The sequence below is a fragment of the Heteronotia binoei genome, chromosome 8 (assembly GCF_032191835.1).
Source record: "Heteronotia binoei isolate CCM8104 ecotype False Entrance Well chromosome 8, APGP_CSIRO_Hbin_v1, whole genome shotgun sequence".
Taxonomy (NCBI): Eukaryota; Metazoa; Chordata; class Lepidosauria; order Squamata; family Gekkonidae; genus Heteronotia; species Heteronotia binoei.
Genome location: NC_083230.1, coordinates 84,097,779 through 84,115,572, shown reverse-complemented (window position 1 = coordinate 84,115,572; position 17,794 = coordinate 84,097,779). Strand labels below are relative to the sequence as shown.

The 17,794-nt window shown below is 44.2% G+C and overlaps 2 protein-coding genes across 2 annotated transcripts in view; one reads left to right on the top strand and one right to left on the bottom strand.

Annotated features, from left to right (window-relative positions):
• Positions 1 to 3,204: 3,204 nt before the first annotated feature.
• Positions 3,205 to 9,974, top strand: POLR2F (RNA polymerase II, I and III subunit F). Its single transcript, XM_060245477.1, has 5 exons — positions 3,205 to 3,612; positions 4,403 to 4,472; positions 4,909 to 5,039; positions 7,415 to 7,486; positions 9,803 to 9,974. The coding sequence occupies exons 1-5, from the start codon at positions 3,410 to 3,412 to the stop codon at positions 9,891 to 9,893; spliced, it is 567 nt and encodes a 188-aa protein (XP_060101460.1). The 5' UTR covers positions 3,205 to 3,409; the 3' UTR covers positions 9,894 to 9,974.
• A 4,917-nt stretch (positions 9,975 to 14,891) lies between these two features.
• The window catches only part of SOX10 (SRY-box transcription factor 10), a 29,195-nt gene continuing 26,292 nt past the window's right edge, over positions 14,892 to 17,794 (bottom strand). Inside the window, exon 4 of the mRNA XM_060245472.1 lies at positions 14,892 to 17,545. Within this exon, the coding sequence (XP_060101455.1) occupies positions 16,836 to 17,545 (710 nt within the window). The 3' untranslated portion in view covers positions 14,892 to 16,835. The remainder of the gene's footprint in view (positions 17,546 to 17,794) is intronic.

The window sequence follows — 17,794 nt, the reverse complement described above, 5'->3', positions numbered from 1 at the left end:
GTCACCTTGAGACTGGATTACTGTAATGCCCTCTACATGGGGCTGCCCTTATCCCAAACATGGAAGCTTCAATTAGTGTAGAATGCTGCAGCCAGGTTGTTAATGGGGTTTCCTTTACGGAAGCATATTCAACCTGTGCTGAAAGTGCAGGGTTGGATCTACACATTTTTTGAGGAGGGGCAAAAGTAAAAAATGGTGCCCCTTATATTTTTCCTTCATTTATATAAGGCAGTTTCATGTCTGTGTTCATGTGAAGCATTGATTAGAGTTGGCTGACAGGCGGGGCTAGCCTTGATGAAGTCTATATTGCTTCTGCTGAACTGTCTGGAATGGCTAAAGCAGTACAGAGATCTAAAGCAGAACCTCGCAAAGGGAATAGCAGAAAATAAAGTCAGGATTACTGGAAAGACCAGTGAGATAGCCACGGCCGCCTCCTCCCCACAGCCGCCACTGCCTTCCTGCCGCCTCAGTCTCTCCGCAGCCGCCGCTGTCTTCCCGCCAACTTCTGCCATCTCCCCGCAGCCACCACTGCCTTCCCGCCACCTCCCCGCAGTTGCCATTGTCTTCCTGCCACCTCACCACAGCTGCCGCTGTCTTCCCGCTGCCTCCCCCCAGCCGCCACTGTCTTCCCACCACCTTCCGCTGCCTTCCATCACCTCCCCACAGCCGCCACTGTCTTCCTGCCGCCTTCCACTACCTCCCCGCAGCTGTCTTCCCATTGCCTTCCACCTCCTCACCGTCGCCTTCCCGCTGCCTCCCCGCAGCCGCCACTGTCTTCCCACCGCGGGAAGTTGTTGCCCCCCCCCTCATTTGCACTTGATAGAGCGGAAGGGGACTTTAAAAAAAATCCGTCCTTTTTATTTGTTGCATTTTATGCAACAAATAAAAAGCTTGATGGAGAATGATATTAAAGCCGAAGGAATAAGGAAAAAACAAACAGAAATGGAAAGAGTTCTGCTTGGAGACAATGAGAAATTAATCTCAAAAGTATACAAATTACTTTTACAATGGTCTACAGAAGATGAAGTAGTGAAATCTCAAATGATAAAATGGGCAATTAATGTAAATAAAGAAATAAAGATGGAATCTTGGGAGTATTTGTGGAAGAACTCTATGAAACTCGCAACATGTCATAGTATTAAAGAAAACTGTTTTAAGATGATGTATAGATGGTATATGACTCCAAAAAAATTAGCAAAGATGAACAATAAGATGCCAGATAGGTGTTGGAAATGTAAAAAGCATGAAGGTTCTTTCTACCATGTGGTGGACTTGTGAAAGGGCCAAAATGTTTTGGCAGATGATTCAGCAAGAGATCTCTAAGATTCTGGGATATGAATTCAACAAAGAGGCAGAGACTTTTCTGCTGGGATTACAAATGGAAAAATTTCCAAAAGAAGATAGAACTTTAATATGGTACTTGCTCTCAGCTGCTAGGACATTGTATGTGCAGTTATGGAAGCAAGAAAAAATACCAGAAAAATGGGACTGGATTACAAAAGTTATGTCATGGAGTGAAATGGACAAATTAACAAGAAAACTAAGAGATTATGATTTAGAACTTTTTAATGCGGAGTGGAAGAAATTCAGAAGATACGTAGAGAAAGAGTGGAAAATAAAAGGACATTGGACAATTTTTGATGATTAAGATTTTTATAGTTAAGGGTACCTTAATATTTGTTTTTTTAAAAAAATAACACTGGCGGGGGTCAAGTAACGGAGGGAGGGGTGGGAGGAAAGTAAGATATGGGGTAGAATGATTTTTTTTTATTTTATTTTAAGCTCTTTATAAGTTGTAGATATAATTCTGCTACCATATGTTACTAATAAATTTGTTTATACATAAAAAAAATCTGTCCTCTGCTACTGACAGATGCAGCCTGCTAATTACCAAGGCAGGTGGGGAAGCAATCTCCCAACGCAGGAATCTTTGCAGTGATTTTGCTGGCCCAATGCAGCATGCCTCCACTGTGCCCCAGCATTGCTCCACAGCTTCTGTGAGGCAGGCTGCTTGTGTTCCCTGTGGGCGGTGAGAAAGCAGCAGCAAGGCAGCCAAATGAGAAGGGAACCAGGCATAGGGGAGACGAGTGGGAAGAAGACAGCAGCAGCAGCTGGGAGAGAGTGGCAAGGCGGACCACCAAAGTAGGAGGGACCTAGAGAAGAGGGGCGGGAAGAGAGAGGAGGAGGCTTCTGCAGGGAAGGGTGGAAGGAGGAGGAGAGGCACTGGTAGCTCAGAATGGAAGGCAGATCACAGGCAAAGGGGCTGTTTTTCACCGCATCTCTGCCTTGCAGAGAAGCGATTAAAAGAACTGATCTCCCTCCCAACCCATTTAAAGACTCCTGCTGGCCAGTTGGGGAGGGAGGCAGATTGAGGGGTGCTGGGCTGCTTTAGCTGCCTCTCCACAAGAGAGAGAGGTGGGGGCTGCTGGCTTGCTCCACCCATCCCCTGGGGAGCACCCAATTTGGCACCCCCTCCTAAGTGGTGCCGGGGGCAAGCCACCCCCTCTGCTCCCCCCCACCCACATCTGGCCCTGTGAAGCCTGCACTGGTTTTCTATTGCTTTCTGGATTCGTTTCAAGGTGCTGGTTATCACTTTTAAAGCCCTATGTGGCCAGGGACCTGCATACCATCGGGACAGCCTTTCCCCACGTTCTCCAGAGGGTACTTTAGTCAGGGTCGCAAAACCTGCTTTCGATCCCCGACCTCAAAGAGGCCAGACTCAAGACGACCAGAGCCAGGGCCTTTTCTGTTGTAGTTCCATGCTGGTGGAATGAGCTTCCAGAGGAGGTTACAGCCCTGCGACAGCTTGCACAGTTCTGCAGGGCTTGTAAAACAGTGCTCTTCCACCAGGCATTTGCTACCTAAGAATAATGACAACAGACACTAAACGATCTGGCCCCACAGCAACAGAACTGGCCCACCTCAAATGCACAATCACGACTCTAGGACCTATTCTTCTCTGAGATCGAAATAGCACCCAATACTGTTTGTTTTTAATTATAATGCATTTTTATATTTTTATGATTGAAGTTTATATCATTACTGGTTTTTATGTGACTTTTATGAAATGTTAGTCGCCCTGAGCTTGCTTCGGCGAGGAGGGCGGTATATAAGCCGAAGAAATCAATAAACAAAAAAAATTAATATATATATTTTTAAAAAATATTACAAATAAGGCTTTTCCCCTTCCCGGACTAGACGAAGAAGCTCGCTACACCAAAGCTCGGGGCAACAACCGGAGGTGGTTGGGTGTTCCACACCCACTCTGGGAGCCCAACTTCAATCATCTCACAAATCCCGTTCCCGAAAGAGTTCCGCTACAGCCATCACAGGCAGCCGGGCGAACGCGCTGTTAAGAGATCGCTCCGTTATTTTCCTGCTCTTACCCGAGCTAGCGGCTCCCGTTACCATGACAGCCTTGTTTTCCCTGCACCTGCGGGAGCTAGCCCCTCCCTTTACCAGGATAGTCGTTTCCGACAACGTCAGTCCTGACCCGGAAGTACACGTTCTTTTAAGTCTCTTCTGTGGAATACTTGGCGTTGTTTGGCTGGTCTCGTGGGTGGTTGTGCGTCTGTTCTTGAAAAGCAGCAGCATGTCCGATAACGAAGACAAGTAAGTAAGCGTGTGCGAGGCGAGCGATGGTTTGAAAGCACAGAGCACCGGCGCCGATGGCCGTTGGGTAGAGGAGTCCTGGGAGGTTGCTGTGGACCGGGCCGGGGAGACCTCAAAGTCGGCCCCAGGGTTCTTCAGTCAGCTAATGAAGGAGCGAGTGTCTGTGACCATATGCAGTGTATTCCTCATCCCACCTCACCCGGCCACTAGATAAACCCCACTCCCTTCGCAAGCATACGTAGGGAAGCAAAGCTTCCACAGCAAACACGGAGCCTCTAGACGATGCAAGCTTTGCTTATGATCTCGGAGTGGAGGAAGTAGTTGTACTGGGTTAAGTCTTTAGCCCACTTGGGCTGGTGTTTCTTCTGATTGGCTTTTCCTAGATTGGCTGCTGGCATTTTGTATTATTTTAGTCACAACAGCTGCAGATTGGATCTGGGACGTTCTGTATGCAAAGCAAATTCTGTCCTGCAGAATTATTGGGGGTTGAGCTTGTGTGAGAAAGAATGCCTGTTACTTTTAGAATTATGTACTTGGGTGCCTTTCAAAATGATTAGAAATACTTATCTCTGAGATAGGTTGGCTTTATTTTTTAAATGTAATTGGGTGAAGAATTTAGAATATTTAGGTTCTTTGGTCTTTAGTGGTCTCCTATTCCAGCTACAAAGTTATTTGAATATTTAATAGGCCATGACTGTGAAAAGAAATAAGGGAGCATTTGTATACAAAAACATAGCAAGACTGCAGCCCTTGAACCTTGTGTTGAGCTTTTATTTATTTCTTCCACTAGCTTTGATGGAGATGATTTTGATGATGTGGAGGAAGATGAAGGGCTGGATGATCTGGAAAATGCAGAGGAAGTAAGTCATTTTAACCTATAGCAGTCTGACCCCAAGACTTTCTTCACAGATTTCTTCACAGATTGTTCTTCACAGATTGTTCTTTCCTCATGTGTGTGTGTTTGCCATGGCACATATACCAGTCCAGCAGCTAAAGAGCAAGAAGTCATAATTCCAGCTCCTTCACCAATTGTCATCTTCTTTGGCTTCATTATGATAAGTGATTTAGATAAGACATAAGTATGAGTTTATTAAGGGGAACATGCAGTCCCCTAGCTTGTTAATTGTTTTTGAATGACAAAGGTTGGCAGGCTCATATATTAAATGAATATATATTTTTAATTCAAATCTGAATATACTTCAAGTTAATATTCAAGCAGCTCTAATTACTAGCAAGTATAACTTGGCATATAAGATCCTGTGGATGTGCTTACAGTTCCTTACATTCCTTCTGCAGGAGGGTCAGGAAAATGTAGAAATCCTGCCATCTGGAGAGCGGCAGCAGGCAAACCAGAAGCGGATTACCACACCTTATATGACCAAATATGAGCGGGCCAGAGTTCTTGGTACCCGTGCCCTCCAGATAGCGTAAGTAGCTTTTGGCCCATGTGCTAAATATGAGATGATGAGTCAGTGGACATCTATAGAAATTCTCTTCTGCATTTAAATTTGTTTCTTTTCATTTGACACTGCCCCAGTTCTGATCTCTCTCCCTGCCCCTTAAACTCAGTGTTCCTGTCAGTAGAAAATCTCTCTAGTGGAAAGTGGAAAAGGTTGGGGTATTTACTTTGTTTAGAAAGCTTAGGTATCACAACATTTCTCTCCATGATGGCTTCCATGTATCTATTTAGTAAACTATTTCATGTAAGCTGTACCTTTCACCTCAGTGGGGAACCCAAAGTAGCTTATAATTCTCCTCTCCTCTGTCTTGTTTCTCACAACAAACCTGTGAGGTAGGTTAGGCTGGGTGTATGTGACTGACCCAAGGTCACCCAGCAAGCTTCCATGGTGGAGTGAGGATTCAAACCTGGATTTCTCATATCCTAGTTCCACACTCAAACCACTACATCACACTGATTTTCACAGTGGGTTGCAGGAAGTTAATTGAAAGTGAATTGTTCAGGCTTGTGTCAAACTGCAGAAGCAGTGTTATCTCGTACTTCCAAAGTGAGAGATGCATGAAGCATGGCAGCCAATCCAAACCCTAATTTCCTAGCAGAACCATTTCCCCATGAATGAGTGCTCTGCTGTCTCTTATTGCTTTCAAAATAATTCTAGTGTTTTATATATTGTCTGTATAACTGTATACATATTGAAGAAATTAGGTATCTTTTTATTCTAGCACAACATCATGGATACATGTTTTAAATTAGCTAGGAAAAATTCTTAGGTAGTATTTGTGCCATGTCTCTCAGGTGGTACTTGTTACTGCATCAAATGCTTTGCTGTGAGTACAAAGTATAGTCCTATAGGAGTCTCCAGTGGTTAGGGCCACTGGAAGGTAGGTTAATAGTGTCTCTAGTGCAGACGGCGGGTTTAGGTTAAAGGAATAGCTTCCCTAAGGTTAGGTAATGACCTCATGGTAGAGGTGACATTTGAACCTGGGCCTTACTGATTGGTAGCTCAGTCTCTTAGCCACTACATGATACCAGCTTTAAAAATACCGGTACTGAAAGCAGAAAGCTTTATTTACGTAACTTGATAGTTGGGGTACCTGATATCTTTTAGAAGATGGGGGCTTTCCCTGTTACATGCTGAACATGTTGGAGTGAAAAGCCTTGCTTCTTTCTGCTCAAGATAAGGCACTGCAAAACTTGGTTAATGTCTGTTTAGAGAGATGATATCACTGTATGCTTAGAAATATTTTCTGCAATACCCTTGTAATCTCCTGAGCCTAAAAAGTATCTGGCCTGGGTCAGCCAGGGCTCAGCGATAGCAAGAAGAGGAGGAGATTGTACTTATACCCTGCCCTTCACTACCTGAAGGAGTCTTATAGCAGCTTGCAATCGCCTTTCCCTTTCCCTCCCCACAAAAGGCACCCTGTGAGAGTTGGTTTGAGAGAGCTTTCCCAAAACTGCTCTTGAGCAGAACAGCTTTGAGAAAACTTGTGGCAGACCCAAGGTCACATTAACAGGTGCATGTGGAGAAGTGCAGAATCAAACCCAGTTCTCCCAGATAAGTCTGTACACTTAACTACTGCACCAAACTGGCTCTCAAAGACTTTCAGGAGAAGAGGAACCCCATGTAGCAAGCCTTGAGTTAACAGAAACTGACCAGTAGGAAATTGAACTGCAGACTTGTCAGGATTCACACCTGGTGCAGAGCCACAAATCCTCCAGTCTGATTCATCAGGTGAACCTCAGCTGGCCATTCCCAGCTCACCAGTATCATCCACACTCTTAGAATGCTGCAGACAGAGGCTGAGAACAGAGCTGTAGACAAGACAGCAAAGTGCATGCCTCCTGGTCCGACACCATCTGCTTGCTGATAACAAAGATGAGTAGTTGTAGGGTTGCTTCTGAATAGTTAGCTGTAAGCATGACCCTTAGGCATGAGGCTATAAAATCCAGCCAAGAGAGGTGTAGAAGCAGTGAGTATGATAGATGCTAAGCCAACAACTGTGCCTTGCCTGACTTCTGGACCCCTGACCTTGGACTGAATGACCCTGTCTTGCCTGACTTCTGGCACCTGATACTCAGAGCCTACAAGTCAGTACAGTATCTTACCAAAGGATTAAAATGACAAAATTTTAACACAAATACACAGAATGTCCATGGACTGCCTCCCACCTTGCATTTAGAGGAATCCTAAAAAGCAGAGTTGTGTTGGTGATGCACATAAGACTTTGTCTGCTGGCTTCTCTCAAAATAATGGGCATGCCTGACAACTATGACGTATGTCTTTTTAATGTGCCATAGGATATCCCTACTTATGTAATGATTCTGGAGTCTTTTTTCCCTTAGCATGTGTGCTCCAGTTATGGTAGAACTGGAAGGAGAGATGGATCCTTTGCTGATTGCAATGAAAGAGCTGAAGTAAGTGTGCATTTGGTGGGGTGAATTCTAACAGCATGCCTACTCATATAATTTATTCTAGAACACGTCCCCCTTAGCTGGCATAAAACAGCTGTTGAGGCAATGAACATTGCCTTTAGCCGACAAGAAGATGATTTTATACTGTAACTCTACCTGTATGTACTGTAAAATTTTTATTAAGCTTCTGTAACTTCATAGAAAGATTACATGTAGGATTTTTTTAAAAAGCTTGTCTTTGTGATGAATTGCTTCTGTGATGGTTCTAAAGTTTTTTCAGAAACTTAAACTTTCCTTTTTCAGTATGTTGAAGTCTTTTTAGCTGTATCTTTTCTTTTTTGGTACTTTTTGTGTGCGTGCATGCCTGGAAGTCATGGTTAATATCTAGCAGTCCCAAGTGGAGCTTGAACATTTCAGAGAGGTGGCTTGATATTGTCTGCCTCTGCATCCCAGCCCTGGTATTCTTGGCAGTCTCCCATCAAAGTACTTACTAGGGTTGGCCCCCCGCTTAGCTTCCAAGATCTGATGGGATCAGGCTTGCATGGACTATCCAGGTCAGGGCTTTGTAGCTGTATCTTGAAAAAGATGGGTACTTGAGCTTTAAGCTGTAACCAGTCAGTGGTTAGCAGTGTTTTCTTTTGACACAAACATCAGAACCATCATTAGCTAGAAGGATGTAATAGAAGCTAGGGCAGAAAGTGCAAATGGCTTGCACCCCTCCTTTCCTCTTCTCCTGGTTTCTATGATTCATGAATTCTGTTTTATGTATTACAGCAAAACCAGCAAGAAGAAAGTATAAATCAATCATCCTTCTTTTCTAATTAACATCAAACAGATTTTTTATTATTCAATTAACAGCTTGCCTTTTTCTATAACATGGACACAAAATCTGGTTCTTATAATACATTTGTGCATTTATTTATTTATTTAGATTTATATTCCATCCTCCCTGAAAGCGGGCTCAGGACAGATTACATCAGACTATATACAACACATTAACAAAATAGTTCAATAAGTTACAACATAAATTTAAAACAGATGGCCACTGAGTAAGATATAAAGCAGGGATGGCCAACAGTAGCTCTCCAGATGTTTTTTGCCTACAACTCCCATCAGCCCCAGCCATTGGCCATGCTGGCTGGGGCTGATGGGAGTTGTAGGCAAAACATCTGGAGAGCTACTGTTGGCCACCCCTGATATAAAGAACCCAAGTTGGGTCATGAAAGAGATTCTTAAGACTGTGCCAGATAGAGAAAAGGGCTGCAGTAAGGAATGCCAACTTGATTGAATGACAACTACCTCAACCAAAGGCTTGGTGAAACAGTTCTGTTTTACAGGCCCTGCAAAATGGTGGAAGGTCTGGCAGGGTCCTGATCTCAAGCAAGAGCGCATTCCACCAGGTTGAGGCTAAATGGATGTCTTTTGGGCCGGGAACAGCCAATAGATGTTGGTTAGCCAAGCGTACAGCTCTTCTGGGCACATATGGGGAGAGGCAGTCCCTCAGATATGATGGTCCCAGGCCACACAGGGCTTTAAACGTCAATACCAGCACCTTGAAACCAATCTGGTACTCAGTTGGTGGCCAATGCAGTTGGCGTAGCACTGGCTGAATGCAAGCCTGCACAGTAGATGTCTGCATAGCTTTATGGGAATAGACGTTTGTGCGGCAAAACATGAAATTATCCATGCTTTTCAGTTCATTGGAGCAGTGGGGAAGCGCTCTGATTCAATGATGCTCTGTTATTTAGGGACTTGCTACTAGAGTGGTGTTGGATATAGCTTCTGACCTTTGTAATGCATTCTTGTGATTTTTAAAAGATTTCTGTGTTTTTGTTTTCTGTATGTTCCAAATTTGTTAGCCTGATTTTCTGGAAAAATTCCAAGCGTTAATTACTTTGTTGACCTTAAAAAGTCTTTCTCAGATTAAACTGGATTTAAGTTTCTTTGTTTTCAGTATTGAACTGTTCACTTTTAACAGCTGTTGTATGCTGCTGGGGGAGAGGGGGTGGGTGCAATTCAGTTATTGGTGAAGTGCGCAGATACTTTAGATTCTGCCAGATGGGGCTATTTGTGACCCCTAACTAGGTTATTTGTTCACTTGTTTCTCCACCTATTCATTATCGGTTTAACTTCTGGTTTGGGATTCGGCACTGTTAGCTGTTTCCTGAGCATTTCCTGTATCAAGAATGCTGGTACTATACCATTATAATACTGTCTCAAGAAACACAGAACCTGGCTGCGATTCTTATACTTAATTGACAGCTTCAATGATATGATGGAACTGTTGTTTTTCTATATGTTCCTCTTTCCTTCTTTCAGAGCTCGGAAGATCCCCATAATTATCCGCAGGTACCTGCCAGATGGAAGTTATGAAGACTGGGGTGTCGATGAATTAATTATCACAGATTGACCAGCTTCCTTTTCGTATTGCAACTCCCCTTTCCCACAATTTTTAAAATATTTTTTGTGTAAATAAATACTAAAATCCTTATGCAGTTGTTCCTTCCTTCTCACAAGTAAGAGGTCTTGGTCTCCTTTTCCTTTTATTTTCAGTGCTGAGACTTTTTGTGCAGCTCAGCCTCCCATGACCTTTTGTCTCTTAGACATCCTTGTCTCTTAGCTTGTTGCTAGCTTAAAGAGCAAAATGGGGTGCCTGCTACCCTCCAGGCTCCACATCTACATCTAAAAAACTTACAGAGAGAGACAAGAGCAGCTTCTGCAATATTTGATTTGCCCAGTGTACTATACTGAAGCTATTTTAAAATGATCCTGCAGCTGCCAGGCTTCCAGATGTCCTGCACAGCAATTGAGAGACCCTTTTCCCTCTCAACCCACGCCCTTTTCTAGGGGCCTGTGGTAGAGGAGACATTTCTGTTGCCTGTCAGCAGACAGACATGCCTTTGTGCTTGGGAGCGAGTTGCCTTGGAAACCCCAATTTCCCTTCTGATCAGGACTGGCTCTGTGGGCTTCTCAGGAGTATCACAGTGCAACTCTCATCAAATCTCCCATTGTTCACTGCTCCTGCCCCAGCTCCTTATCAATCAACAGGATCCCCTTACAGTGGCAGTTGTGTAGCAGGAAGCATAGTTGCCTTGATGCGTCTCCACCTAGTAAGGAATCAGCTTGACACACATAGGTATAGTCTATGCTTTGAATGTGCCTCTTTCCAACTAAAGTTACAACTGTAGATGTGCCATAGACGTCTTTCTCATTAGGAAGTCCTACATGCATTCCTGAGATAGCAGGAAGAGAGGTTCTTAAACTTTGTTATAGTGGCGCTCCCTATGTCAAGAAAAAGTTGTTTGGGTCATTTCAAGGGAATAGATCAAACAAAAGGATATATTTGCTCTTGGAGAACAGAAGCAAGCAGCCCTTTGGACTGAATCTGCAGATGCAGATGCATGAAACTATGCCATGTTTCGATTGATACATTTATATTTTAAAACGGACATATGTTGCTTTTACTTGTCTTTTTAAATCAGGGGTGGCCAACGGTAGCTCTCCAGATGTTTTTTGCCTACAACTCTCATCAGCCCCAGCCATTGGCCATGCTGGCTGGGGCAGATGGGAGTTATAGGCAAAAAAAATCTGGAGAGCTACCATTGGCCACCCCTGTTTTGAATAGTTTTGAATCTTTCACCTTGCATTAAAAGCTGAAAGCAATCTCCAATAAAATTATAAATCATAATCATTAAAACTAGTTAAACCTTTAAAACTTCTTCACCCCAGATTTAAAATGTATTGATTATTTTGACAGAATTTTGGTCTCAGATGACGGATGACAGGTGGATCACCAGCCAAAATTGGTTGAAAGCACCCGTAGTGATTGCTACTTATGATGAATGTAGTAGGAAGGAAGATCAAGAAGGATATATAACTAGAACGCCGACTTGTCCAGAACAGCTAAATGCTCCTGCTCCCACATCTCTTGATTTTCCAACTACTGAATCTCAGGATTCAGCCTAGGTGCTTGGCCCTCATCCATCCTGTGAGAGTAGCTGGTGGTTCAGGGAGCCAAATGCTTTTCCTGAATTCAATGTAAGCAAGTAATAGAGTTGAGTGTTGTCATTATATGTCTAACTCAACACTCCAGTAGGTAGATAAATAGACAGGGATATGTAGGTATATAGAAAGCTTGCTGAAGCACATGGGGGAAGCCTCATCCCATACAGCAGGAGTTTACAAGTGCTACTCTATGTTGCTAGTAGAAGAAAATGGAACCATCACAGAACATTTCCTTTGCCTGTTTCAGCCTAGCTGGAAGCATTTGCTTGTATGTTGTACCCACTAATGATGTCTTCCTGTGTGCACATGCAGAGATGGGAACAGTGATTTTTCCGAGTGGTTTCAGAGGCAATCTTTGTAAATTACAGTGAAGGGATTTGATAGCCAACTGTCAGCATATGCAGGCATTAAAACCACAAGGAATGTGTTAGATGTTCAGAGGAGCTCTGTCAATAAATGGTTAATCTTCAGAGTTATAGCTTACCAGCTTTCTTGTGTGCACCCCCACCCCCTCCTCTCTCTGGCGTTTAATCACGTTGGCGTGATGAAATTTCAGTAATGAAATGTGCCTTTGTGCGATCATTTTGGCATTGGCGGTGGAGCGCGGGAGTCGTTTTCTTGGTCCTCTAAAAAATAGCCTCTTTGTTTTAATGTTCCCCCCTTCCTCTCAGCCCAAGCTTTGCATCTATATCAGATACAATTAAAGGGATAGCAAAGGACTCTAAGGCCAGCTCCCACCAGACTGCAGAGGGAATGTGCAGGTCTTTTGTGTCCAATGTGGAAGCTGGTGGGTGCCGAATCCTGCTTTTGCTATGAAGACAGAAGCATAGTTGTTGGCACTCACTGCTGCCAGCCGGTGACTTAAGAGAGCACACCGCCACTCCCTTAACCAGTTTCCCCCTTGGGGAAGTGCACAGGACACTTTTGAATTAGAGTAGAAGGAACTTTTTTTCTTTGCTTGCTTTGTTTTGTTCCTTACGCAGGGTTCCTGTGCCCTCTAACAGCAGCAATCTCCTGTTTGGCAATTTGCCACATATTCCACTCTCCTAGATCTCATCTACCCTTCTTACATTTACAGCAAAAGGAGGTTTAGAATCTCTACTCTTGCTTGCATATTCAGGGACATAAAGGACAAAGCCAACAGCAGCAATGATGAAATTAAACTGGGTCTCATTTGCCAGGTCCAAGCAGTTGAATGTAGGGGTCCTCCTACAAAGTTTTATTTCCCAGAGAGAAACCCAGGAGTAGGGATGGGCACAGACTGGGAAAGCCTGATTCAGTCTGGGGCTCGTAAACTGGGCAGTCTTGAACAGAAAAATCTGCCTGAACTGAACCGATTCAGTTGGTGTTGGTCTCTGACTCCAGTGTGCCCACAACTGGATATGACAAGTGTGTCAGCCCCCAACATGCTTGCGTCACTTCTGGGTGGTGTTGGACCCGCCCACATAACCTGAAAGTGATGCAACTACATTGGTGAAGTGCTTGCATCACTTATGGATGACGCCACCCATAAGTGGCTTGCCAGATATGTGAACCAAACTGAGCAGAAAAGCTCGGGGTGTGTCTGTCTGTGGGCAGGCACCTTTCCCAGGCCTTGACTTGCAAACTACAAACGGTAAAGTCCAGCCTGAATTTTGGCTTGGGTTCAGGTCTGACCATCCCTACCCATGAAATGTTTTTCACAGAGCAAGGGTGCTCCTTCCATTTTCTGACAAATCACTCCACTGTTCTGTTGCTTCCCTTGCCTCTAGTACATATGTGCCTGTGTGGACACTGAATGGAAACTGGGTGGTGGTGGAGGAAAATGCCCTCAAGTTGCAGCCAGCTTATGGTGATCCTCTAGAGTTTTCAAGGTATGAGATGTTCCGAGGTGGTTTGCCATTGCCTGCCTCTGTCTAGCAAACCTAGACTTTCTTGGTGGTCTCCCATCCAAATATTAACCAGAGCTGACCCTGCTTAGCTTCTGGGAGCCAATGAAATTGGGTTAACCTGGGCCATTTTTTGTCAGGGCAAGAAATTGGCTACTAACTCACTTGGTCAAAAGTACTCTGGTGCAGTTATGAAGATGTCCCTCCCACCAATTTCCGCATTCAGTTGAGCATCTGAAGTATTTTAACTAACATGACCTTGCTGTATATGGCTAGAGCCAAAGGTTTCCATTCAAGCCAGCAGGGATACGATGAGGCCAAATGCATAACCCACACGCCCACTGCATTCTTTGCATAGGCCCATGTACAGAATGACCAAATAGTGTGTTCTGCTATGTAAAACTTGGCATTTACTAACAGTGGCCAGCGGCTACATGTCCCTTTTTCTTACCTTGCTGCTCTTGGTCTTAGAAGAACATATTTGTAAATGAATAATATATCATCTGATCATCTTGAAAGGCTTGCTAAACATCCCTATATTGGATAGCATGGTGGGGTTTTCTGAGCCCATGAAAATGTTGTCTTTAGATCCCTCTGACGGCTATGCAGTGTGAAAAAGCGGATATTGATTGTCTGAGGACAGTATGAAATTTGAAACAAGAGAATTGTGGTTGAGAATGGTATTTTGTAGGGTTTGGGGAAAAGAAGTGAGATACTCCTGGTCTAAATATCTTGTAGAAGTGAGAAGAAAATGGAAGAATACCCTAATGTGCTTAATAATCAGCCTTAACTGGGACATGCAACTAAGACGGCAGGGGTCACCTTAAAGAGAGCATTAAGTCAATCCAAATTATGAAAAGTGTGAATAAAGAGAGAACCAAGAGAAATTATGTTTTCTCTGCTTCAATTTAGTGTTAGAATCTGAGGTCATGAATTGATAGGGAGCGGGCTTGCAAAAAAAAGACTATTAATGTAAAGCATGATTAACAGTATAAATTGCTATAAAAAGGTTGCCTTCTCAAGAGGATTCTTGGATCTTACTAATGTTTGTAATATAACAGAAGCTTAATGGAATGTCATTTACCGTGATATTATTAACTTCCATTTCATGAAAAGGTTCACACTAGCCCTTTACGAAGGGGACAGGACATTTTTCTCTAGACTTTCTGGCAACCTTTTCCAGAGGCTTCCATCATATGCACAGGATGAACTACTGGCAATGGCCGTCATCACCACCATGCCTTGCTTGTAAGCTTAACAGTGACACTTCATGGTCCAGGGCTGGAATTGGAGATCACAGTCCAGTGAAAGATTGTGCCCAGAGAGCTCCCCATGATGACCCGATAGTCTGATCCATTTAGAAAATTCCTGTGTTCAGTCAGGGTCCTTTCAACAATGGTCGCAGAAGAAATATGTGAGCAATATAAGGCAATGTATGGAATAGTTCTTTGTCCTTTTCAGTCCTTTCTTGGAGGCAGGGAGGAGGGGTGGGGGGTGAAAGTGAAAGAACAAAAAAGAAGAAACAGAAATTGACATACATAGCTGAAACCTTTTAAGTTTATTATTCCATACATTTGATGCAAAGTTAATTGATGCTAGGACAACACAGGGTTGTGATGCCGGGGACAGCGAAAGAGGGAATATGCTACTTGCATAAATAAGGGTGTGGAGCAGTTAATAGGTTGCATGCATACAAGGGAAACAGGCATACTACATGTCCTTTTCAAACACCATGGAGAAAAGAGATTCATCCACTGCTGAAAATGGAGGCAAGCATATATAAACATAATGTTAGGCAAGTTGGCCTCAGTCATTCCAGTCCAAAGGGGTTGGGAAGAACAACCTTCAGTGTGACCCATCCTTGTGTATTTTATTTGCATAACACATTTCTCCAGTGCTTTGTGATTCATCCCTTTGTCTTCTAAAATGTAGTTGGCTGTAAAGTGGCATGCCTCTTTGGAAGCCCATGGAAGAGGCAAGCCATATTTTCACCTCAGTGAAGACAGGAAAGTTTGGTTTAGTTGGAGCTGTTCCTCTCATATGAAAGGAAACATGGGTTTATTTGAATTGTAAATGGCTCCATTTTGTCTTTTTAAATGTGCATTCAACATCAGATGCAACGACAATGTTCTCCTTATTGCAGCCATGGTTGAATTTAGCCGCTATTGACTCTGAATACATGCGCAGGATCATCCCTGCCATTTGGCAGGGTGAGGAAGACCACTCTAGGTGGAAAATTTGTGGGTACCACTGTGAAGACAGTGCACTGACAATTATTTTGTTCATTATATTTTTGCTTTGTAGGGAGCGCCATTTGGAATTTCAGCCTCGGGCCCAATATGTTTTAGGCTGTTTACACTGTGACACTATCTGCTTAACACTGTGGACATTCAGATGTTCTCTGGGCATTTCCCACCATCCCACCCCCCATGCTTAAGCAAGTTGGAGGATCACACTGGCAGTTCTGGTGGATAAAATCCTTCTGCCTTCCTGCACCCGCTTAAATACAAGCATACACTCTCACACACACTAGCACTCTCTCTTTCATAAGCATGCTAGACAAAAAAAAAGCACTGGCTTTGGCAGGGTATCTTCTGAAGTATTAGGCAGCTAGCTGGGGCAGTTTAGAAGGAAGCCAGGAGGTGTTGGAAAACAAACTAGCAATACAAAATGTTCATAACAACAATGTAGGATTCTGTCCCCTTTGCTTTTTATGGTCCAAGGGACCAACATGTAGCACACACTTACATGCTGCGATGCAAAGGTGGCCAGAGCATATAATGCAGTTCCTGAGTCCAATGTACTGTCTAGTAAAGTCTTAAGAGAGCCAGGCAGCAGAGAAGTGGTGGTATGGATAAAGGAAGGTGAAATGCAGATGCTAAAAATCAACAGGAAAAGCAAGCATGGGTTGGTCTTCCAATGGGGAACAAGATTCATGCACGTGCAACTCTGACGCAGGAATGCCCTAGAGCATTGTCTGCATTAGCTGCTCCACCCTACTTCTCCTACTGTAACATATCCACCAGGGTGGCTGATAAGCCATGCTTTATCAACACTGAGTGGTAAAGTTATGGCCATTGTTTTCTTTCTAAACTGCCAGTTTGATGGTCTGGGCAACTTGAGTGAGGGGAAGAGAATGGAGGGGATTATTAATTCTTTCTTCCAAAAAAACAACAACAACCTTGATCTGCTCAACAAAACCCCACCATGACTAATTGCTCCATGCCAAGAATTGTCCTCATCTAGAAGGCCTATGGGATCTTGGAAGCCAATTAGGAATTGGGAGAATGGGGGTGGGTAGGGACCTTCCTCTAGCCAGGTGAGCCTTCGATAACTGCGGTCAAGACAGACACGCCCGGATATTCAGTGGGTTCTGGTGACTGGATTACACTGAATGGCCTCAGAACTCGGAGGCTCGTCTTCTGGGGCTGATTCTTCGGACCCTTTCCGCTGCTGCTTTGGTCACCATTCCCCATTCCCTAGGGTCTTGAGAGGGTCGTATACACAGGCTGTTCCCAGTGTGTTGGGCTATGGGACTGTGGCACTGAGGGTGCTGGGTCAGAGATGGCAGTGTACAGGGGACGTTGGGAGGGCCCCATATACGAGAAGGCCGAATAGAGGCCAGAAGCCTGACTGGAGTGGCTATAGTAGGGCCCTGAGGGCTGGTGGTCAGGGTAGTCAAACTGGGGCCTAGATATAGAGGGGAAAGCTGAGCCATAGTGGGGCAGACTGAGTGATGTGTATGCTATCTGGGAAGTGGAGGGCTGATCAGTGTAATGGCCCCCTGGAGCAGAACCCTCTGTTTTCACTTGAGCCTTGGAGTCTACCACTGATGATGTGGTGGCGGACAAGGAGACTCCATGCTGTTTGGAGATCCAAGCAGAGTGTCCACTGGCTGCAGCCAGGGCACTCCCAAGGCCATAACCGGCAGCTGTGGCATAGCCTCCAACATGGCCTGGGTGAGCAGCGTGTCCATTTGGTGGCAGGTACTGGTCAAACTCGTTGACATCAAAGGGCTCCATGTTGGACATCACTTCATGGCTGATCTCCCCAATATCCACATTGCCAAAGTCGATGTGCGGCTTTCCTCCTTCCCCCAAAGAACGCCCTTCTCTCTTGGAGTCAGCTTTACCCGACTGCAGTTCTGTCTTTGGAGTGGTTGGTGGAGTGGGGGGCCCATGACTCTGACCTGTGAGGGGAAATTCACATGGAAGGAAAACAGAGAAAAATATGTCAATTGTCATTTCACTTTATATACAGTTCAGGGAGAAGAGGTACAAATCAGTCTAATTGGGACCCAAATACATTGATAAACTTTTTTCCCTTCACCACTCATGACATAATAGAGTCATGTCTCCATAGAACATCCAGGGAAAGGTAATCAGCGAAAAACCAAGATGGCAGCTGGGTGTAATACATTCTTTTGAGGTATGCTGTT